The sequence below is a fragment of the Phyllobates terribilis genome, unplaced genomic scaffold (genome assembly GCF_046119375.1).
Source record: "Phyllobates terribilis strain yellow unplaced genomic scaffold, ASM4611937v1 Scaffold_3__8_contigs__length_932513732, whole genome shotgun sequence".
Taxonomy (NCBI): Eukaryota; Metazoa; Chordata; class Amphibia; order Anura; family Dendrobatidae; genus Phyllobates; species Phyllobates terribilis.
In genome coordinates, this window is record NW_027362763.1 from 584,209,539 (window position 1) to 584,234,749 (window position 25,211).

At 43.3% G+C, this 25,211-nt stretch overlaps 1 protein-coding gene across 2 annotated transcripts in view; it reads right to left on the reverse strand.

Annotated features, from left to right (window-relative positions):
- The window catches only part of FH (fumarate hydratase), a 173,747-nt gene that overhangs the window by 111,614 nt on the left and 36,922 nt on the right, over positions 1–25,211 (reverse strand). For both annotated transcript variants that reach the window (XM_073671459.1, XM_073671458.1), the window contains exon 2: positions 9,334–9,468. In XM_073671459.1, the coding sequence (XP_073527560.1) occupies positions 9,334–9,468 (135 nt within the window). The remainder of the gene's footprint in view (positions 1–9,333; positions 9,469–25,211) is intronic.

Here is a 25,211-nt window from a genome sequence, read left to right on the forward strand (position 1 = left end):
TGTCCACTTAGGAAGCGACACTGATTGATAATCAATTTCACATGCTGTTGTGCAAATGTAATAGACAATAGATGGAAATTATTGGCAATAGGTGGGGACCACAGACCACATCTCAGTACCAATGCTTTCTGGCTGATGTTTTGGTCACTTTTGAATGTTGGTTGTGCTTTCACACTCGTGGTAGCATGAGACGGACTCTACAACCCACAGAAGTTGCTCAGGTAGTGCAGCTCATCCAGGATGGCACATCAATGCGAGCTGTGGCAAGAAGGTTTGCTGTGTCTGCAGCGTAGTGTCCAGAGGCTGGAGGCTCTACCAGGAGACAGGCCAGTACACAAGGAGACGTGGAGGGGGCCATAGGAGGGCAACAACCCAGCAGCAGAAAAGCTACCTCCGCCTTTGTGCAAGGAGGAACAGGAGAACTGCCAGAACCCTGCAAAATGACCTCCAGCAGACCACAAATGTGCATGTGTCTGCACAAACGGTTAGAAACCAACTCCATGAGGGTGGTATGAGGGCCCGACGTCCACAGATGGGGGTTGTGCTCACAGCCCAGCACCGTGCAGGACGCTTGGCATTTGCCACAGAACACCAGGATTGGCAAAGTCACCACTGGCGCCCAGTGCTCTTCACAGATGAAAGCAGGTTCACACTGAGCACATGTGACAGACGTGACAGAGTCTGGAGACGCCGTGGAGAGCGATCTGCTGCCTGCCACATCCTTCAGCATGACTGGTTTGGCAGTGGGTCAATAATGGTGTGGGGTGGCATTTCTTTGGAGGGCCACACAGCCCTCTATGTGCTCGCCAGCGGTAGCCTGACTGCCATTAGGTACCAAGATGAGATCCTCAGACCCCTTGTAAGACCATATGCTGGTGCGTTTGGCCCTGGGTTCCTCCTAATGCAGGACAATGCCAGACCTCATGTGGCTAGAGTGTGTCAGCAGTTCCTGCAAGATGAAGGCATTGAAGCTATGGACTGGCCCGCCCATTCCGCAGACCTGATTCCGATAGAGCACATCTGGGACCTTATGTCTTGCTCCATCCACCAACGTCACGTTGCACCACAGACTGTCCAGGAGTTGACGGATGCTTTAGTCCAGGTCTGGGAGGAGATCCCACAGAAGACCATCCGCAACCTCATCAGGAGCATGCCCAGGCATTGTAGGGAGGTCATACAGGCACGTGGAGGCCACACACACACACACACACACACACAACACTGAGCCTCATTTTGACTTGTTTTAAGGACATTACATCAAAGCTGGATGAGCCTGTAGTGTGTTTTTCCACTTTAATTTTGGGGGTGACTCCAAATCCAGGCCTCCATTGGTTAATAAATTTGATTTCCATTGATGATTTTTGTGTGATTTTGTTGTCAGCACATTCAACTTTGTACAGAACAAAGTATTCAATGAGAATATTTCATTCATTCAGATCTAGGAGGTGTTATTTGAGTATTCCCTTTATTTTTTTGAGCAGTGTAGTAAGTTTCATTGTAATGTTCCATAAAACATTTCAAAGGGGAAATGCAAAAACCTGGAGCTTCAGGAAAGCGGATTTCAACAAATTAAGGGAAGAGCTTAATCGTGTAGACTGGGACCATGTCATGGTAACTGGGGATACCGAACGTAAATGGGGCATGTTTAAAGAGAACCGGTCACGTCCTTTATGGCTATTGAACTGCTCCCAGTGCCTTGTTAATGATGCACAATGCATCACTAACAATGGTTGTCTCAAGTAAAATGTCCCAGTATTTAGCGCACAAATCACTTTTTACACTTTGAGGATTGTCCCACATACCTCCGGATTAAGTCATAGTAACCCTATTACACAGTTACTGAACATGGTGCACAACAATGTTAAAACGTCTTTATTGTGCACATATTACATCTTTTGTTCCCTCTATTAAATGCTTCAGGCTTTGGAAATCGAGAAGCTGTTAAAAGAAGTAACATGCTCATTCTTAGGGTGGCTTCAGATTGGAAGCTGCTAACCATTATAGTGTAAAATAAAGGGAAAAGACATCAGTGACTCACCGATGCCTGCGCAGGAGATCACAGAATACTCTAGTCTGTGATCTTGTGCGCAGGCGCGTCACAGATACTCGTGGGAGGGAGGATCGAGGAGGGATTTAAACGCGCAGAAGTGAGATTACAGCGCTGCAACAGGACATTGTGTCGTGCAGGGGAGGGGAGTATTATGATAATAAAGAGAGGAGGCTGGGATTCCTTATGGGCCCAGGGCCTGAAACAATTATTACCATAAAATCATAATATAAGATTTTAAAACATCAAAACTATTACTATGAGGCATACAGGTATGAATAGCTTTACATTTCTATCACCTGTTTGCCCATATTAATAGGTTAGTTACGTCCCAGGGGGTGACCGATTACTTTTATTATAATTACTAAATTCCTACACTCCAGGGCAAGAATCAGAAGGCTCCAGTGTAAGACTCCTTTATTCATGGTCTCACATGCAATGCATTTCAAAGTATAATCCTACTGGGCAGCACGGTGGCTCAGTGGTTAGCACTGCAGCCTTGCAGAACTGATGTCCTGGGTTCAAATCCCACCAAGGACAACATCTGGAAGGAGTTTGTATGGGTTTTCTCCGGTTTCCTCCAACACTCTAAATACATAGTAATAGGGAATTTAGATTGTGAGCCCCAATGGGGACAGCAATAATAATGTATGTAAAGCACTGTGGAATATGTTGGCACTATATAAAAAAAATAAAGATTATTGTATCTGATAAAGCTTCTGTCTCTCACTTCTTCCTTTGGCCTTGCTCAATGGTCTTCCACAGCCACTCACGAAGATGGCCACACACTGGACCTCACCTTCATCTGCCTCTATTCCCTTATCTAGCCTCTTTAACTCACCTCTCTCTCATTCTGACCACAACCTACTTACACTTTCTTCCCTCTCCTCTCCAGGGCCACAATCCACCCTCGAAGAAACCTCAAACACCTCGACCTACACTCTCTCTGAATCCCTTCTCCCTCTTACAGACATACAGGTGCATCTCACTAAATTAGAATATCATCAAAAAGTTAATTTATTTCTGTTCTTCAATACAAAAAGTGAAACTCCTATTATATAGAGTCATTACAAACAGAGTGATCTATTTCAAGTGTTTATTTCTGTTAATGCTGATGATTATGGTTTACAGCCAATGAAAACACAAAAGTCATTATCTCAGTAAATTAGAATACTTTATAACAACAGCTTGAAAAATGTTTTTAAAATCTGAAATGTTGGCCTACTGAAATGTATGTTCAGTAAATGCATTCAATACTTGGTCGGGGCTCCTTTTGCATCAATTACTGCATCAATGCGGCGTGGCATGGAGGCGATCAGCCTGTGGCACTGCTGAGGTGTTATGGTGTTGATAGCAGCCTTCAGCTCATCTGCACGGTTGGGTCTGGTGTCTCTCATCTTCCTCTTGATAATACCCCATAGATTCTGTATGGAGTTAAGGTCAGGCGAGTTTGCTGGCCAATCAAGCAGAGTGATACTGTGGTTTTTAAACCAGGTATTGGTACTTTTGGCAGTGTGGACAGGTGCCAAGACCTGCTGGAGAATGAAATTTCCATCTCCAAAAAGCTTGTCGGCAGAGGGAAGCATGAAGTGCTCTAAAATTTCCTGGTAGACGGCTGCGCTGACTTTGGTCTTGATAAAACACAGTGGATCTACACCAGCAGATGACATGGCTCCCCAAACCATCACTGATTGTGGAAACTTCACACTAGACCTAAAGCAGCTTGGATTGTGGCCTCTCCACTCTTCCTCCAGACTCTGGGACCTTGTGGAGTGTGTCAATGACTGCCTTCTGGACATCTGTCAAGTCAGCAGTCTTCCACATGATTGTGGAGCCTACTGAAACAGACTAAGGGACCTTTTTAAATGCTTAGGAAGCCTTTGCAGGTGTTTTTTGTTAATTATTGTAATTTACTGCGATAATGACTTGTGTTTCCATTGGCTGTAAGCAATAATCATCAACATTAACAGAAATAAACACTTGAAATAGATCACTGTTTGTATTGACTCTATATAACATATGAGTTTCACTTTTTGTATTGAAGAACTGAAATTAACTTTTTGATGATATTCTAATTTAGTGAGATGCACATGTAAGTCCCTTACACAATGCATATGCTGCCGTTGCTTTATATAATGCCACAAAAGCTGCAGCTCTCAAATTGATGGCCCCCTTTCACATACCAAAGCTCGCACAATTAACATGCAACCCTGGAACACCAGCCTGACTAAAGAACTGAGGTAGGCTTCCAGGGTTGCTGAGCAGAGACTGAAAAGATCCCATTCCAATAAGCACTTCATCACATTCAGACAGTCCCTCACTACGTTCAAGTCCAAACTCACTGCAGCAAAACAAACATACTTCTCATCTCTCATATCCTCCCTGTCTCACAACCCTAAACAGCTATTCAACGCCTTCAATTCTCTCCTGTCCCCCAGCACCTCCTTCCTCTCATCTCATTTGAAGAGTTTGCCTCATTCTTCAAGCAGAAGATTGACACCATCAGGCAAAGCTTTTGCCTAAAGTCCTAACAGTCCCTAATAACTACTCACCCCTCTTCCTCCAAAACCAGCTTCTCCGCCATTACGGAAGATCAACTTTCCTCTTTACTCTGCAAATCACATGTCATCATTGTGAACTTGACCCAAACCCGTCCCACCTCATCCCAATCCTCAAAAAGTCCTCCCTTAACCCAATCTCTCTATCTAGCTATTGACCTATATCACTTCTCCTTTATGTCTCAAAACTACTGGAACAACACGTTTATTTTGAACTGTCCTCCTACCTCTCCTCTTGCTCCCTTTTGACCACTTACAATCTGGCCTCCGACCGCACCATTCCACTGAAACTGCCCCGATTAAAGTCACCACTGACCTACTACTGTATTTTTCGGACCATAAGATGTACTTTTTTTCACCCATATTTGGGAGGAAAATTGGGGGCGCATGTTATGGTCCAAATACAGGCTTACCGGGGAGTTGCGGTGGTGGTGGAACGGAATCGCAAGGAAGCAGGGCCCTCTGTCTGGAAGCCCGCGGCTGCAAAAGCTGTAAGATGTTGTGGGCCCAGTATCGGCGGTCAGGCAGAGCTTTCCCGCAGGACGCATGCGTTGCCTCCAGCGGTCATCTTCCTGAAGCCATGGGCTCCAGGGAAATGACCGCCAAGATCACATACTGCTCATGTGACGGCTCGAGAAGCCATTTTGCTGTAGACCACGGCTTCTGGAAGATGGTTGCCAGAAAAGCAGAGCACTGCGCCCTGCTTCACTGCCAACACTGGGCCCACAGCATCTCACTGCTCCTGCCGCCGCCGGGTTCCTGAGGCGCTTTACAATAAAATAATAATAGAGAGGAAATAACCCTTATAACTCATTACCTGTAATGTATAAAAATGTATGTTTATTACAAAGGAATCTTTTCAACCTTTAATAAGACAGTGGACTGGATCAGATCCTTTTCATTCCAATATTACATGCAATCTTCTGAAGTATAACCATATTAAAAGGGAACCCATCAGTTCCCTCAAGCAGTCTTCCAAACTGCCACCGCCAGACTAGTTTGGGGGAGGTGGTGCACAGCCAGATTAGTAAGGAATAAATAGTACTTTTAAAGTTTGTTTTTTTATTTTGTAATATGGAAATGTTTGTGTGGAACATCAGGGACTTTGCTGTAATGAGTAATTGCTAAATTTAACCTAATGGTGGGGGTTTTGGAGAAAGTGACATGTTTCATTTTAACTCATTCCCAACGTCACGTAACAGTACATCACTCGTCAGGTGGCAGTGTATTGAACGGAATCGAGAACTGAGCCCACAACATAGATGGGAGAGGCTGGGGGTGTTACACATCTGGACCTCCCTGTAACCATAGCTTGCACCAATAACTATTCTTTAAAAGGGTTCTCAGGGAAATGTGCCAAAATAAATAAGCAGCGTCCTGTCAGGCATAGTGAATGTGCATTCCTCTGTTCATTTAACCTGACAGGACATGGAGGAGTGGAGCAGAACTGAACAGAGGAATGCACATTCACTATACCTGACAGGACGCTGTTCTAACATGACGTCTGGCTCGCGCTTCACGCAGCCAGTCCTGAAATCTAGGACGGGATGTGACTGATGGTAGCTGCCATCTTGGAATCCTGACTCACTGCACCCGATAAAGCATACCAGTTAGCTAAATGAAGGTATTTAGAAAAATGTTTAATATTTAAATGTAGATGCACAAAGTGGAAAGCGGTCTGTGGATCGCTAGGATAATGATCACACCGGGGGGACAATCTTAAGTCAGATTTCTTTGCTACGTAGGATTAGGCTGTGTGCCCACTATGCATTTTTTAAGCATTTCCACAGCAGCAATTCCGCTGCAGAAATGCTTAAAAAACGCTTGGTAGAAGGTCTGCCATGTTCCCCAATGATAATCCGCATGTGCTGTGCACATGCTGCGGATTATCATTGTGGAAAAATCCGCAGCACTACCAATTATTTTGCGGAATCGCTGCGTTTTCGCCGCCATTGACTTGCATTGGACCACCTGTCATCCGCATCACTGCATCTGTACATGCGGATACCATGCGTTTCAGATGGTACCTGGGTTTGGAGAAGAGGAGACTCTCCTCCGGACCCGGATACCATAGTACCTGTAAAAATAGAATAAAATAAAAAATAAATATTATATTATACTTGCCTTCTGATGGCCCCCGGTGTCCTTGTCTCGGCTTGCCGGCAGCTCGCGGTAGACTAAAGGGACCTGCGGTGACGTCATTTAGTCATGTGACGGGTCACGCGACCGCTGACGTCGGCAGGTCCTTTAATCTACCGCGAGCTGTCGGCAAGCCGAGACAAGGACTCCGGGGGCCATCAGAAGGCAAGTATAATATTTATTTTTTATCTTTTATCATTCTTTCGGTCACACTATATAAATCCATGCCGTTTGCATGGATTTATATAGTGTGACCAAGTTGTCAAGCACTTTCCAAATGATTCTAAAATCGCTTGGAAAGCGCTTGTCAACCCGCATGCGAACATGCATGTGAAGAACGCTTCACTTCCACATGTCCCTGGCAGGAAAACGCATGTACAATCCGCATGTACAATCCGCATGCGTTTTTTTCTGCCAGGGAGATGCAGAAACGCTCAGGAAAAATCCGGAGCATTTCTGCATCGTGGGCACATAGCCAACAATTTTACAGACAAGCCCGCCTATTTTATCAACAACGCCTCCTACTGTATCGGTACTACCTTTTCGACTGAGACTATAGAACACATGACATAGACCGCTGAATTTTACTTCTCCTACTTTAAAAATACCACCTTTCACTGTATTAATGAAGGGGATTACCAAGTTGTCTAACCAAGGTTTGCAGCCAAGGTGTCAAGGAAAATGCCATGACCGGATGCGGAAGCACCAGTGACGGACGGCGGTCTGCAGCACGCTAAGCAAGCACCAGTCCTTCCAGCCACAAGGCGTTCCCTGGGGTTGTGCACAACCCCTCTAGGTGAGGGGCCAATTGGCCCCCCATATCCATTAACTCATTCATCTGGTTCTTCACATAGCGCACTCTCTCTTTTTATTTCACATAATATTTAAATGTGTATTATTTACTTTATTTTAACACATTTGCCTCTTTGACCATTTAAATGTTGCTTTCAATAACAGGAGCATTTTAAGCAGGGCTGTGGAGTCGGTAAACCAAACCTCCGACTCCCTCATACATGGCTCATGTTTAAGTGATAAATTTACTGTAGCACAGATTCATCTCCGCTAAAAGTCTAGACCCTTAGATCAGGAATAGGACAGACATTTATAGGACATTTCATAACTTTCACAAATTCTTATGAAAAAATATTCTCCACAAACTGCATTGAACTACTGTACCCAATTTATTTAATATATATGTTAGGAGTCAGAGTTGGTCCATTTTATACCGACTCCACCGTCCTGATTTTAAAAAGTGTGACGATTGACTGTATGCAATAATTGGGGGCAATAGAGGTTGTCAGGATAGCCAGGGACCTGCTGAAGGCCTCCTTGGCCGCCATCATAGTATAAAAATTCAAATCACCCCTTTTCCCTCCCTTTAATAAGAATTTAAGAAAACATATGTTATTACCACGTGTAAATGTCCGATCAAAATATAAAATTAACTAACTCATACACTGAACGTAAAATTTAAAAAAAAAAGTTAACTTCCCACATCAAAAAAAAAAACGTCACAAAGCTCCATCAACTGAAAAACAAAAGTTAAAGGGGTTGTCTAGGCTTGAAATCCTCACAGCGCATGATGTCAAGATTCTCCGGTGCCAGCGATCATGAGACCACAATTATGCAATTTGCATACTTCCGACCACATTACGACTAGAAGTGTCTGGCCTCGCTCAGTTCACTTGTATTGAGAGAGGGCGCGTACGTCTAGTCGGAACTTGACTGTATGCATTTCTCATGCATCATGCACCCACCAGCTCCCGATAAAGGAGAATCCTGACAGCGCACTGTACATGCTGTGAGAATTCACAAGGCCGCAGTCACAAAGAATAACTGCAGACTTTAACCCTGAAGCCAACGTCACACCAGGGTAAGGCATCCGATGCGATATGCTATTGACCCTCCTGCTCTGCTGCGAGCGGGAGCCAAGAGTCATGCTACTGTGTTGCGATCCTCTCACAAGAGATGATCGGAGCACAGCTGCGGAGGAGACTGAGAAAGTGATTTCTCCATCTCCTCCATGGTGTAACTGAGTTTATCAGATTGCAATGGGATGGCATCCAAGTGCAGTCCGTTGTTTCACTCGTACCCATAGACTTGTATGGGTGTGAGTGAATAGAGTCTTGCTGCAAATCGCAGCATACAGCGATTGTTCTCTCACGTTGAATCGGGATGAGAAAATAATCACTGATCTGAGCTGGCCCGTAGAATAACACTAGGACGAGTGCTTTGCAATGTTTTATCACATAGCTCTCGGCTGTGTTATACGGTAGCGTGACTCCGGCCTAAGCCTGGACAAAGGTCTGAGAAAATGCCGAGGTGCAAACCAAAATATTTTTTCGTCTTGCCATTTCACCGAGATTGGATTTTTTCCCCTGTTTATATTTAATAGTAAAATAAATGGAGTCACTGAAAACTGCAACTCTTCCTGCAAAAACAAGAACTCAAATGGCGACGTTGACAGAAAAACAAAAAGTTATGTCTCTTCAAGCTAAAAGGAAAAATGGAAGCGAAAAATGAAAAATAGCCCCGTCATGGAGGGGTTAACCATATAAAAAGGTGCATAGTTTTACTTCTGCTACTTACTGGCATTCGCTCAGTCACACCTCCGATTTTGAAGTTCATTGTTGAACGAACAGTTTGAGCTCCATAATATTTGTCGTTGGGAACTTTCAGTTCACCGAAAGTGTCAGCTTCAATTCTATATGAATCAGAACTAGCCTGCAATTAGAACAGATGAAATGTGAAATACATGCACAAACAAACGAGTTAGAGAGAACAAAAAAAAACCACACACTATTAAAATGCAGATATGGGGTCAATCTAAAGGTTAAAAGCCAAGCACAGGGTCCGGCTACCGGGAGGAAATTAACTTTTTTCCTCCCAGCAGCCTCTAGCCTTCCATCATAGGGTCATTCCGTCACCGCGCAAGACATAATGAGTGGCGGCTGTAACCTCGTACCGGCACTACCTTACAGCAGTCAGTGAACTGATGAACTGCTGATCCGGCTGTCAGTCAGTGCCAGGGCATGGCTACAGCTGCTACTCCCTACGTACTGAGCGGTGACTGACAGCTAGAGGCTGCCAGGAGGAATAAAGTTAATTTCCTCCCAGTAACTCACGGTACCTCCGCTGATCAGCTGTTCTGTGACAGTGGCGGCGGCCACCGGCTGGAAATGCTCAATTGTGGAGCTTCTCCATCTCCTGAAAGTGGCTGTGGCCAGGTAATACACATTCGCCTTCTACCGAGTTGAATCGCCTCGACGGTGTTTTGCGCACGGTGCTGCAACTTTTAGGCTAGGGACCCACTGAGAGGTTTGCAATGACGTGGCAGTGGGCTTCCTATAAACTGATCAGAATGTTAAAATAAGAACCTCATGTTCGGTTTTGTAAATTTTTGCCTAGCAGCATGAGATCAAGGTATGATTTTTGGATGTGCGGACCATGTCTCTTTTCTACAGTTCTGGCAGTGTGCGGTTTTTAAAATGGTGTCATTTTTGGGGAGTTTCCAATATATAGGCCCCTCAAAATCTGTATAGGTCTTGAACAGGTTTTGCAAATTTCTTGAAAACATAAAAGAAATTGCTGCTAAACTTTAAACCTTCCTAACATTCTAACAAAATAAAAGGACGTTTGAAAATGATCCAGATGTAAAGTAAACATATAGGAAATGTTTTTATTAATTATTTTGTATAACATGATTAACTAGTTTAAAGATATAAAAAATTGAAAGTTTGAAAATGTAAAATTTTCACCAATATTTTTACAAAAACACAAAACATATTAACCAAAATTACCACTAAAAGTACAATGAAGCTGAAATGGACCATTAAGTGGCTCCGCTGCGCTGCTGGTAGAAATCCACAGGAAAAATCCAGGAGATATGAAGGTTTTATAGTTCGGTTTTAATATCGGCTGCTTCGAAGTCATCAGATTTCTTACTTAGGGTCTGTGCACACAATCAGTAATCGCTGCGGATTGGACGCAGCGTTCAGATGTTACAGCATAGTGGATGGGATTTATACAAATCCCATGTCCACTAGGCGTCTGCAGCTCACCAGCGGAAACTGACATTAGGCGCGTGTTTCCAGATCGCAGCATGTCAATTTCTCCGGCGGGTCTGCATGCGGGCTTTCCCCATAGACCTAACCTCTATGAGGAAAGTCCGCATGTGGGGAAAAAAAAAAAAAATGGTGCTCATTAGCATATTGAACGGAAGACGACGGTGGCTTCTCCGCAGCAGGCTCTGGATGGTGGGAACGTAGCCTCAGGATAAAACTACAATAAGGATGCAATTACAAACAAACAGCTATAGAGTAGGCATTAAAATAAAAGCACCAAGAGGAGCACAATGTCAAAGTTCACCTATTTTCAGTTGCAATAAAAAGCAGATTAAAAAAAAAACTAAAGGAAAAATACCTATGGAAACTTGTAAGCCGAGAACACTAAATAAAAATATCTATGCAGAATACATACATAAAAATAGAGAAAAAAAGTAGAATGTAATGTTTGAGATAAGGAGATCCGAAGCGGTGTGTTCTAAACCTAAAAATGTGTGCGAAGTAGTGCAGCTTAGTGATCCATGAGGGACAAGCAAGAGCGACAAATGTGAAAATGCACTGAAAATGAAAGAAAACAACCAAATGAATAGGTCTAGAGTAGAGATGAGCGAATATGTTCGAAATCCAATCTCAAAAGTTAAATTCGGCAGGAATGTGTCAAATTCGAATTAGTGATCGGAAAGGAGAGCATTTTTACTTAAATTTGGGAAAATCTGTAACGTTTGGCGAATAAGTGCGGGAACATTATTGTGGGGCAACTACAGCGTTTTTAACAGTTTGGCTAGCATTGTGCTCGTGTATGAATGAGCTGGGGGACGTGTTAGATGAGTGGAGGGGCTGGGGAGAGCTCAGAAGAGATCAGAGAAGTGGCGCCCTTGTAATCTTTTTCTTTTTTTCCTGTAGGCAGTAACTTAAAGTCAGGAAAGCGCGGCTAGCCAATCAGAGCGCAGGAAGCACCCACACTGTCCAGACACAAGGGCTTCTGCTATTGGTTGTTAAAATCACATGTCCTCTCTATATAAAGAGCAGCCATGTTCCCTGCATACTCTGCAGAGCGTCTGAGTGCAGGGCACAAAAAACATTTTTTTTCATTTGCTAATATGATAAAGTGGGCTACCACAGCTTGCACTGTCATTTTTTTGTGGGTGAAATTCAGCTGTACGCAGAGTAAAAAATAATATTTTTTGTGCTGCTAGCCAGAGTCCACAAAAGATTTTTTTCTGTTGCAAAAGTGTTACAAAAAAAAAAAAAAAAAAAAAAAAAAAAAGAGAGCATGGACCGCACCTCCAAAAATCATACATTTGATCTAATGCCTCTCGGCAAAAATATATATATAACTGAACATGAGGTTCTTAGTATAACATTCTGATCAGACTGTATGAAGCCCACTGCCACATCACGGTAAACCTCGTAGTGGGTCATAACATTTCCTACCTGAACGGGAGCGGAGCCATGAGCCAACCACCGCCACAGCGACACTGCACCAGCGGTCTTGCAGCATGGGTGCTGTGAGGCACCAGGCCGCCCGCCCTGCTGGTGCATTGTCGCTGTGGCGGTGGTTGGCGCACAGCTCCGCTCCCGTTCAGGTAGGAAATGTTGGAGCCATGATTCATGTCAGTCCACTTGGTGCAATAGCTCTCCAAGTCTCCAAATCACATCTCACCACCTGTGAACTTGACCAAATACCATCCCACCTCATTGCAAACCGTACCAAAGTCTTCATTCCAAGCCTAACCCTACTCTTCAACCTGTCACTAACAACTGGTGTCTTCCCCTCATGCTTCAAACATACCTCGATCACACCCATCCTCCAAAAGACCTATGCCTCCAAACTGCTAGATCAACACGACCATTTTGAACTGTCCTCCCACCAATCCTCCTGCTCCTTTTTTGACCGCTTACAATCTGGCTTCCGACCGCACCATTCCACTGAAACTGCCCTGACTAAAGTCACCGACAATCTAATAACTGCCAAATCCAAGCAAGACTACTCTGTCCTCCTCTTCCTAGTCCTGTCATCTGCCTTCGACACAGTAGACCATTCCCTCTTACTAGACTCATCTCTCGGCATCACCGACTTGGTGCTGTCTTGGATCTTTTCATACCTAACCGACAGGACATTCAGTATCTCCCACTCACACACCACCTCCTCATCTCACCCCCTATGTGTCCGTGTCCCCCAAGGCTCAGTTCTAGGACACATGCTCTTCTCCATCTTCACCTTCGGCCTGGGACAGCTCAGTCTCACGGCTTTCAGTATCACCTCTATGCTGTTGACACACAGATCTACCTCTCTGGACCTGATATCACCTCCTTACTAAACAGAATCCCACAATGTGTCCCCTCTATTTCATCTTTCTTATCTGCTACATTTGCAAAACTTAACTTGGATAAAACCGAATGCATCATTTTCTTACCATCTCATTCATGTTAGAACCCTCCTGTTTGTTTTTTCTATCTTGTGTTTTGCGGTCACGTGACCATCTGCCTTTATATTCCAGCTCCGCCCTTCTGGCTGTGCTGGACTTCAGTGTTTGACTGTTTCTCTAGCCTGGTGCTTCGGTGCCTTTCTCTGTCAAGTTCGCTTGGTCCTCTTGGACCTTTAGTATATTTTTGTCAGTTTGTCTTTTTGTGCTCTGCAACAACTTCTCTGTTTAGGAGGTGTCCCATTTTTGTCCCAGTCCTTAGTTCTTTTAGGGACCCCTCCCTTAATTCTATAGGTCTTCGTTCAGACTAGCCGAGGACTAAGGCGGGTCTGTTCACTAGGAACAGGCAGCCCGCTACATCGTAGGGATTCAGCTTAGTCTTACTGTAGGGATAGCTTTCCCCTATCTTTCCTTAGTCCATGTTGCAGATCATAACAATTCATCCCCCTCAACGGACATATCTATCAAAGTGAATGGCTGCCCACTCTCCCTAGTCCCGCAAGCTTGACTTTGATCTGTCCTTCAAACGTCAGATCTAAGCCCTTTCCACTTGCTGCTATCTCCAACGTATCTCGGGGATCTGCACATTCCTCAACCATGAATCTAGAAAAACACCAGTGCATGCCCTCATCTCCCACCTCGACTACTACAAGCTCCTGCTCTGTGGCCTCCCTTCTACCACTCTTGCATCCCTCCAATCGATCCTAAACTGTGCTGGCCGATTAATCCACTTGTCACCCCACTATTCCCAGGCTTCTCCCCTCTGTCAATCCCTGTGCTGGCTCCCGGTTGCCCAGAAACTCCAGTTGAAAAGCCTAACTTGGGCAAACCAAGCCATCAAAAACCTGTCTCCTCCATACAAGTGTGACCTAGTCTCCCTGTACTAGTTACCGACACGCAACCTCCCATCCTTCCAAGATCTCTTTCTCTAATTCCCTCATCTCTTCTTGTCACAGAATACAAGATTTGCCCTGTGTATCTCCGCTACTGTGTAACTCTGTAACCAAACACACCAGACTGTCACCTACCATGGAGGTGACCTTGAAAAGGAAACTGAAGACCCACTTCTTCTGACAAGCATACAATCTGTTGTAACCCTCGCTCCAGCATATCGCTGCGCGACTAGCTGTACCCTGACCTACTGTATCCTCACACATCCTTTGTAGATTGTTTGTGCGCCCTCGCAAGCAGGGTCCTCTCTCCTCTTGTACCAGTCAGTGAGTCACCGAAGGTGATCGCTTCTCACATGTAAAGCGCCACGGAATAAATGTCGCTGTAATAATAGTAATTATAGTACTTGTACTCTGGGTCAATTGATGGCACTTTCCAGATGTCTACCCCTTATCTGATGTGTTTTGGCAGCTTTTGGGCCCATTTGAAGGTGTTGTATACTCGTTTTTTTTTGCCCCTCCCCATTGAATCCTATGGTGTTCGGTAATGTTTGGCGAATATTTGGCAAATAAATCGGCAAATATTGCAGATTCGACGATCGTAATCAGAACCGGATATTGAAACATTCGCTCATCTCTAGTTTAGAGTCTAATGTGTGTAACTGTGTGTTGTTCAGAAAAATATTGTGAAGATGATCAGGAGAAAAATATGAATCATGAAATGGAGAATAATGATAAAATGTAAAGTGTGATATGATAAATGAAAGTGGGAAGGTTGTACCGACGTGTGTATGATTATATATATATATATATATATATATATATATATATATATATATATATATATATATATATATATATATATATATATATATATATATATATATATATATATATATATATAAAAAATTAAAAAAAAAGTTTAAAATAATTGTTTCTTATTTTAAATGTATCTAGGGGAGGTAGGATTCAATCTGGTGCATTTCAGGAATAGCTGATGTGAGTGGCGTAATCACTAGTACATGTAATGGAGAGTCTTGTGTAGTAAGGCAGGGAGAATTGTCTTTATTTAGAGTGACCATTTATTATTTGGTGGATTGTGGTTTAAGAACGGTTGTCAGAAAGTTAGTGTGGAGAAATCGCTATAGTGAAGTCAGTGGGGATTCTCACAGAGAATCCAACATGAGAAACTTTCAGTGAGAATCCCCACTGCTTCACTCATAAAAATCTCAGAATCAGTGGGATCCATCGCCGTTCTTGTTTTCTGTGACATCAACACACTTCAGACTACCCTGCTCTATGCGTAAGCCGGAAGTGTCTTTATATTGTAAGCCTATAGCGCCTCATTCTAATGCTCGATAGACTTACATTGTTAAAGTCACTTCCGGCTTATGCAAAGTGCTGTGTGACCCGAAGAGTCTGCAGAGAGGTGACGTCTCTGAGAAGCTAAGCAGATCGGTGGTTGGTGATTATATTATACCCACACTGTGCGCTCGCACACACATTGTTAAAGAAGACATTTTTTAATAAGTAATATTTATTTTTGTTCACTGTTTGTTTCCCAAGTTACTAGCAATTTGTGTAGTCTACCAACAGCGGCTTTTTTTTTTCTTGGTATGATCACTGACTCTGCTCGTAGAATCGGCTAGTGTAAAGTTAGGGGCAGCGACACCACAATTCCGCTGGTCTAAACTGTCAAATGGAAGTGCACCACAACCTGGCAAGCCAGAAGGCAAGGGAGATGTTCTAAAATGCAAGATATGACAACCCCTCTGATGTCTCAAAAATGGCTGAAAATGTTCCAACACATTAACCCCTTTCTGACGTGGGGCGTAATAATACGCATCTGCGCCCTGGGCCTATTGGACCAGATACATATTAATATGCCATGGTGATCGAGCTCGCACAGAGGTTTTGCGGGCGCGATCGCCACCGGGTGTCAGGTGATAGTACCATGTGTCAGCTGTGACTATGTGCCAGAAGCGGTGCTGCACCGCTCCCGGCACATTAACCGCCAAAATGCTGCAATTGAAGTCTATCGCAGCATTTCCGGTGCAGGCACCGGTAAGAGCGCGCCTCTTACCTTCTATCCGGCGTCCCGCACTGTGCATGCCGGGTCGGGATAGTTGCTATAGTGACCTGATGTCGTCATGACGATATCCGGGTCACCAGGCATCAGCATGTTAGATAGATAACTTGCGTGTGCAGGGGCTGCAGCCTGCAGAGCATAGGGGATGATGCTTCATCCTTATGCTGTGCAAGCGATCAACCTGCAAAAAAAATCAAAAAATTAAAACAAAGTGGGACAAAGTGTAAAAGTTAAAAAAATTAAAAAGCTAAAAAAAAAAAAAAAAAAAAAAGCAATAAAAGTACCCACATTTGGTATCGCCGCGTCGGTAAAGACCTGACCTATTAAACTGTTCCACTAGTTAACCCCTTTAGTGAACACGGTAAAAAAAAAAAACAAAGCTTTATCACCATACCGCCAAACAAAAAATGGAATAAAACAAGATCAAAAAGACAAATTTAAATAAAAATGGTAGCGTTGAAAATGTTATCTTGTTCCGCAAAAAACTAGCCGCCATACAGCTCCATCAGCCAAAAAATAATAAAGTTATAGCTCTCAGAATAAAGCAAAAAATTCTCTCTCTAAAAGTTTTTATTGTGTTAAAGCGCCAAAACATAAAAAAAATTATATAAATGTGGTACCGCTGTAAACGTACCGACCCGAAGATTAACGCTGCCTTATGAATTTTACCACACGAGGAACAGCGTAAAAAAACAATTCCTGAATTGTTGGTTTTTGTTTATTCTGCCTACCAAAAATCGGCGTAAAAAATAAACGCTAGGGTTGGGGTTTTTTCAAAAGTGAATAAAAAAAAAATGACGACGATATGTCAACTAGTGTTGAGCTCAAGTGCTCGCTACTTGAGTTTGCATCGGGTGCTCAGGAATGCACCGAGTATCGTGGGTGCTCGAGTGACATGCTCGAGTCTCCACCCCACACGTTTCGTGACTGTTCTACAGCCATGCACAGGCAATCCCCGCATGTTTTTTTGGGGTGTTTTAACAACAGTGAAACATGCGGGGCGGGGGTCTCGAGCATGTCACTCTAGCACCCGCGATACTTGGTGCATATCAGAGTACCCAATGCAAACTCAAGTAGCGAGCACTTGCACTCATGACTAATGACAAATTATTCAATATAATGACCTAATGTTATCAAATTCTGTGTCGTACCTCTGGTTTCAAAATGTTCACTATACTCCTTGATAAAATCCTTGAGGGGCCTAGTTTCCAAAATAGGGTCATCTGTGTGTGTGTGGGGGGGGGTTTCCACTATTTAGGCGCATCAGGGACTCTCCAAACGCCACATGGCGTTGGCTCTCGATTCCAGACAGTTTTGGCACACAGTGCTCCTTTCTTTCTGAACCCTATGGTGCGCCCAAACAGTGGTTTTACCCCCGCATATATCGGGTATCTGCGTACTCAGGAGAAGTTGCACAACAAATTCTATGGTGCAATTTCTCCTGTTACCCTTATGAAAATGAAAATGCAAAATTGGGGCTGAAAAACATTGTGGGAAAAATGTGCAAATTTTATTTTTACAGCTGAATGTTATAAACTTCTGTGAAGCACCTGGGGGTTCAGGGTGCTCACCACACATCTAAATAAGTTCCCTGAAGGGTCTAGTTTCCAAAATGGTGTCACTTGTGGGTGGCTTCCACTGTTTAGGCTTACTCAGGAGAAATTGTACAACAAATTTTGGGGTCCATTTTTTCCTGTTACCATTGTGAAAAGAAAAAGAACTGGGGTGTAAAGTAAAATTTTTGTGAAAAAGTTAAATGCTCATTGCTTCCTTTCACATTCTAAAAATTCCTGTGAAGCACCTGAAGGGTTAATGTACTTCTTGAATGTGGTTTTGAGCACCTTGAGGGGTGCAGTTTTTAGAATGGTGTCACTTTTTGGTATTTTCTGACATAAAGGCCCCTCAAAGTCACTTCAAATGTAAATTTTGTTGGAAAAATGAGAAATCGTTGGTCGACTTAACCTTTATAACTTAGGGTGGGAAATGTTATTTATTAACTATTTTGTGTGACATATCTCTCTGATTTAAGGGCATGAAAATTCAAATTTTCGCCAAATTTCCGTTTTTTTTCACAAATAAACGCAAGTGATATGGAAGAAATGTTACCACTATCATGAAGTACAATATGTCACGAAAAAGCAATCTCAGAATCAGGGGGATCCGTTGAAGCGTTCCAGAGTAATTACCTCATAAAATGACAGTGGTCAGAACTGTAAAAATTGGCCCGGTCATTAACGTGCAAACCACCCTCGGGGGTAAAGGGGTTAAATTGTAGTGTGCTTTTATTTACAGGCACTGTCCAACAGCACTAGTCTATGAAGACGGGAACAAACCTGTAACTCTGTCCTGACATGGCGAATTCCCACTTTTGCACTCCCGTTTTTTTTCTTCCTCCCCTTCTGCTAAGAGCCATAACCATTTTTATTTTCCTGGCCTATGGCCATATGAGGTCTTTTTTTGGGGAGGACAAGTTGTACTTTTGAATGACACCATCCATTTTACCATATAAAAACACTTTTTTTTTTTTTTTTTTTGGGGGGGGGTTTACATTTATTAACCCCTTAAGCCCCGCGGGTGGTTTGCACGTTAATGACCGGGCCAATTTTTACAATTCTGACCACTGTCACTTTATGAGGTAATTACTCTCGAACGCTTCAACGGATCCCCCTGATTCTGAGATTGTTTTTTCGTGACATATTGTACTTCATGATTGTGGAAAAATTTCTTCGATATCACTTGCGTTTATTTGTGAAAAAAACGGAAATTTGGCGAAAATTTTGAAAATTTTGCAATTTTCAAAATTTGAATTTTTAAGCCCTGAAATCAGAGCGATATGTCACACAAAAGAGTTAATAAATAACATTTCCCACATGTCTACTTTACATCAGCACAATTTTGGAACCAAAATTTTTTTTTGTTAGGGAGCTATAAGGGTTAAAAGTTGACCAGCGATTTCTCATTTTTCCAACAAAATTTACAAAACCATTTTTTTAGGGACCACATCACATTTGAAGTCACTTTGAGAGGTCTTTATGACAGAAAATACCCAAAAGTGACACCATTCTAAAAACTGCACCCCTCAAGGTGCTCAAAACCACATTCAAGAACTTTATTAACCCTTCAGGTGCTTCACAGGAATTTTTTGAATGTGGAAGAAAAAAATGAACATTTAACTTTTTTCACAAAAATGTTAATTTAGACCCAATTTTTTTTATTTTCACAGGGGTAACAAGAAAAAATGGACCCCAAAATTTGTTGTGCAATTTCCCCTGGGCACGCAGATACCCAATATTTGGGGAAAAAATACTGTTTGGGCGCACGGCAGGGCTCGGAAGGGAAGGAGCGCTATTTGACTTTTTGATTGTAAAATTTGCTTGAATAATTAGCGGACGCCATGTTGTGTTTGGAGAGCCCATGTGTGCCCAAACTTTGGAGCTCCCCCACAAGTGACCCCATTTTGGAAACTAGACCCCCCAAGGCACCTTTCTAGATGCATAGTGAGCACTTGGAACCCCCAGGTGCTTCACAAATTGATTCGTAACAATGAAAAAGTGAAAAAAAAAACATTTTTTCATTTTTATGAATCAATTTGTGAAGCACCTGAGTGTTCCAAGTGCTCACAATGCATCTAGATAGATGCCTTGGGGGGTCTAGTTTCCAAAATGGGGTCACTTGTGGGGGAGCTCCAATGTTTGGGCACACAGCGGCTCTCCAAACGCAACATGGTGTCGCTAACAATTTGAGCCGATTTTCCGTTAAATTTGTTAGAGGACACCATGTTTCATTTAGAGAGTCCCTGTGTGCCCAAACATTGGAGCTCCCCCACAAGTGACCCCATTTTGGAAACTAGACCCCCCAAGGCACCTATCTAGATGCATAGTGAGCACTTGGAACCCCTAGGTGCTTCACAAATTGATTCGTAACAATGAAAAAGTGAAAAAAAAAACACTTTTTCATTTGTATGAATCAATTTGTGAAGCACCTGAGGGTTCCAAGTGCTCACTATGCATCTAGATAGGTGCCTTGGGTGGTCTAGTTTCCAAAATGGGGTCACTTGTGGGGGAGCTCCAATATTTGGGCACACAGCGGCTCTCTAAATGCAACATGGTGTCCGCTAACAAATTTAACGCAAAATTGGCTCAAATTGTTAGCGACACCATGTTGCGTTTGGAGAGCTGCTGTGTGCCCAAACATTGGAGCTCCCCCACAAGTGACCCCATTTTGGAAACTAGACCCCCCAAGGCACCTATCTAGATGCATAGTGAGCACTTGGAACCCCCAGGTGCTTCACAAATTGATTCGTAACAATGAAAAAGTGAAAAAAAAACACTTTTTCATTTTTATGAATCAATTTGTGAAGCACCTGGGGGTTCCAACTGCTCACTATGCATCTAGATAGGTGCCTTGGGGGGTCTAGTTTCCAAAATGGGGTCACTTGTGGGAGAGCTCCAATGTTTGGGCACACAGGGACTCTCTAAATGCAACATGGTATCCGCTAACAAATTGAATGGAAAATCGGCTCAAATTGTTAGCGGACACCACATTGCGTTTGGAGAGCTTCTCTGTGCCCAAACTTTGGAGCTCCCCCACAAGTGACCCCATTTTGGAAACTAGACCCCCCAAGGCACCTTTCTAGATGCATAGTGAGCACTTGGAACCCCCAGGTGCTTCACAAATTGATTCGTAATAATGAAAAAGTGAAAAAAAAAAACACTTTTTCATTTTTACGAATCAATTTGTGAAGCACCTAGGGGTTCCAAGTGCTCACTATGCATCTAGATAGGTGCCTTGGGGGGTCTAGTTTCCAAAATGGGGTCACTTGTGGGGGAGCTCCAATGTTTGGGCACACAGGGACTCTCTAAATGCAACATGGTATCCGCTAACAAATTGAATGGAAAATCGGCTCAAATTGTTAGCGGACGCCACATTGCGTTTGGAGAGCCCCTCTGTGCCCAAACTTTGGAGCTCCCCCACAAGTGACCCCATTTTGGAAACTAGACCCCCCAAGGCACCTTTCTAGATGCATAGTGAGCACTTGGAACCCCCAGGTGCTTCACAAATTGATTCGTAATAATGAAAAAGTGAAAAAAAAAACACTTTTTCATTTTTACGAATTAATTTGTGAAGCACCTAGGGGTTCCAAGTGCTCACTATGCATCTAGATAGGTGCCTTGGGGGGTCTAGTTTCCAAAATGGGGTCACTTGTGGAGGAGCTCCAATGTTTGGGCACACAGGGACTCTCCAAATGCAACATGATATCCGCTAACAATTTGAGCCGACAATTTGTTAGCGGATATCATGTTGCATTTGGAGAGTCCCTGTGTGCCCAAACATTGGAGCTCCCCCACAAGTGACCCCATTTTGGAAACTAGACCCCCCAAGGCACCTATCTAGATTCATAGTGAGCACTTGGAACCCCAGGTTCTTCACAAATTGATTCATAAAAATGAAAAAGTGTTTTTTTTTTCACTTTTTCATTTTTACGAATCAATTTGTGAAGCACCTGGGGGTTCCAAGTGCTCACTATGCATCTAGAAAGGTGCCTTGGGGGGTCTAGTTTCCAAAATGGGGTCACTTGTGGGGGAGCTCCAAAGTTTGGGCACAGAGGGGCTCTCCAAACGCAATGTGGTGTCCGCTAACAATTTGAGCCGATTTTCCATTCAATTTGTTAGCGGATACCATGTTGCATTTAGAGAGTCCCTGTGTGCCCAAACATTGGAGCTCCCCCACAAGTGACCCCATTTTGGAAACTAGACCCCCCAAGGCACCTATCTAGATTCATAGTGAGCACTTGGAACCCCAGGTGCTTCACAAATTGATTCATAAAAATGAAAAAGTGTTTTTTTTTTCACTTTTTCATTTTTACAAATCAATTTGTGAAGCACCTGGGGGTTCCAAGTGCTCACTATGCATCTAGAAAGGTGCCTTGGGGGGTCTAGTTTCCAAAATGGGGTCACTTGTGGGGGAGCTCCAAAGTTTGGGCACAGAGGGGCTCTCCAAACGCAATGTGGTGTCCGCTAACAATTTGAGCCGATTTTCCATTCAATTTGTTAGCGGATACCATGTTGCATTTAGAGAGTCCCTGTGTGCCCAAACATTGGAGCTCCCCCACAAGTGACCCCATTTTGGAAACTAGACCCCCCAAGGCACCTATCTAGATTCATAGTGAGCACTTGGAACCCCAGGTGCTTCACAAATTGATTCATAAAAATGAAAAAGTGTTTTATTTTCACTTTTTCATTTTTACGAATCAATTTGTGAAGCACCTGGGGGTTCTAAGTGCTCACTATGCATCTAGATAGGTGCCTTGGGGGGTCTAGTTTCCAAAATGGGGTCACTTGTGGGGGAGCTCCAATGTTTGGACACACAGGGGCTCTCCAAACGCAACATGGCGTCCGCTAACAATTTGAGCCGATTTTCCATTCAATTTGTTAGCGGACACCATGTCGCGTTTGGAGAGCCCGTGATGTGCCTAAACAGTGGAGCTCCCCCACAAGTGTCCCCATTTTGGAAACTATACCCCTCAAAGATTTTATTAAGGTGTATAGTGAACATTTTGAACCCAGAGGTACGGCACATTATTTGTTTACATTAGGTCATCATATTGAATAAGTTTTCATTATTCTTGAGCGCAAGTGCTCGCTACTTGAGTTTGCATCGGGTACTCAGGTATGCACCATGTACAGCGTGTGCTCGAGTGACATGCTCGAGTCCCTGCTCCGCATGTTTCACGGTTATTAGACACCCAAAAAAAAACATGCGGGGATCGCTCGTGCATGGCAGGCAATCCCCGTAAAGTTTTTTGGCCGCGAAGCATATGGGGCAGAGACTCGAGCATGTCACTCAAATACCCACGATACTAAATGCATACCAGAGCACCCGATGCAAACTCAAGTAGCGAGCACTTGCTCTCAACACTAGTCGCCATATCGTCATCTTTTTTTCTTACTTTTGAAAAAAATCCCAACCCCAGCCCTAACCCTAGCACAACCCTAGCCCCAGCACAACCCTAGCCCCAGCACAACCCTAGCCCCAGCACAACCCTAGCCCCAGCACAACCCTAGCCCCAGCACAACCCTAGCCCCAGCACAACCCTAGCCCTAACCCTAGCCCAATCCTAACTCAAGAGTTTATTTTTGACGCCGTTCCTTGTGCGGTATAAGTGATTAGACGACTTTATTCTTCGGGTCGGTGTGATTACAGCAATGCCAGAATCATATAGGGTTTTTATGACTGACAGCTGTCACACACTAAAAGACGCATTTTTTGTAAAATCTAGTTTTTGCATCGCCATATTTTGAGAGCTATAATTTTTCCAGATTTTGGCAGACAGTCATGTGACGGCTCGTTTTTTGCGGGATGACTTGACGTTGTTATTGGTGCCATTTTCAGGCACGTGACATTTTTTGATCGCTTTCTATTCCGATTTTTGGGAGGCAGAATAAACAAAAACCAACAATTCAGGAATTGTTTTTTTTTTTTTTTTTTTATTCTGTTCCGCGTGTGGTAAAATTGATGAGGCAGCTTTACTCTTCGGGTCAGTACGTTTACAGCGGTACCACATTTGTATCATTTTTCTATGTTTTGGCGCTTATACACAATAAAAGCTATTTTATAGAAAAAAATATTTTTTAGTATCGCTTTATTCTGAGAGCTATAACTTTTTTATTTTTCGACTGATGGAGCTATATGGCGGCTTGTTTTTTGCGGGACGAGATGACGTTTTCAGCGGTATCATTTTTATTTATATGCGTCTTTTTGATCGCGTGTTATTCCACTTTTTGTTTGGCGGTATGGTGATAAAGCATTGTTTTTTGCTTGTTTTTTTTTTTTTTTTTTTACCGTGTTCACTGAAGGGGTTAACTAGTGGGACAGTTTTATAGGTCAGGTTGTTCCGGACGCGGCGATACCAAATATGTGTACTTTTATTGTTTTTTTTTTATTTTTTTTATAATAATATTTATTGATGGGTACATTATATTTTTATTTTTGGTGTATTATTTTTTTTATTTTTTTATAATATTTTTGCACATTTATTTTTTTTTTTTTTCCCACTTTCACACAGTTTATACACTTTATTACTTTGTCCCACTCTGGGACTTTCACTTTTTTTTTTCTGATCGCCTGCATGGCACAGGAATGGAGCACCATCCCTATGCCATGAAGGCTGTCAGAAGTGCACAGTGTGAAGATTGCTTGGAGATGCACTGCGCATGTCCAAGCAATCTTCCTGCTCTCTGGTGACCCGGATGTTGTCATGACGACATCGGGTCGTCATGGCAACACCCGGGAAGCCTTTGCAGACTGCGCTGGAAGCCGGAAGAGGAGGTGAGTATCGCCGATCACCTCCCCTTGCCCCCGCAATGCCGCGATCGACTTCGATCGCAGCATCGCGGGGGTTAATGTGCTGGGAGCGGTGCGTGACCGCTCCCTGCACATAGTACCGGGTGTCAGCTGTGACAATCAGCTGACACCCGGCGGCGATCGCGCCCGCACAGCCTGTGTGCGGGCGCGATCGCGATGACGTACTAATACGGGTCTGGCTCTTAAGTCCCAGGGCACAGACGCGTATTAGTACGTCAGATGTTATTAAGGGGTTAAAAACATCCTTGCAATAGCCAGTATGATTACAGAGATGCCAAACATGCAGAGTTTTGGGGGTTTATTGATATGGGAAGAAAAAATTCAGAAATTTGTCACCATTTACCGAGGCCTGTAATCTTTTAATTTTTCGATTGATCGGCTTGTTTTTTTTCGGTGTAAGTCGACATTTTTAATTTATTTATACCAATTTAAGGTGATTCCAACATTTTGATTGCTTCTTGTTGCATTTTGTTGTAAGCGGCCAAACAATCACAATTCTGGCATTTGTGCTATTTTTTTCCTGTGGAGATACCACATGAATATTTATTTTTTAAATGGGAGAAGAAAAAAATAGGGTGATTTGGACTTTTATAGATCTTTTGTATTTCATATTTTCATTTTTTTTTTCAATTTT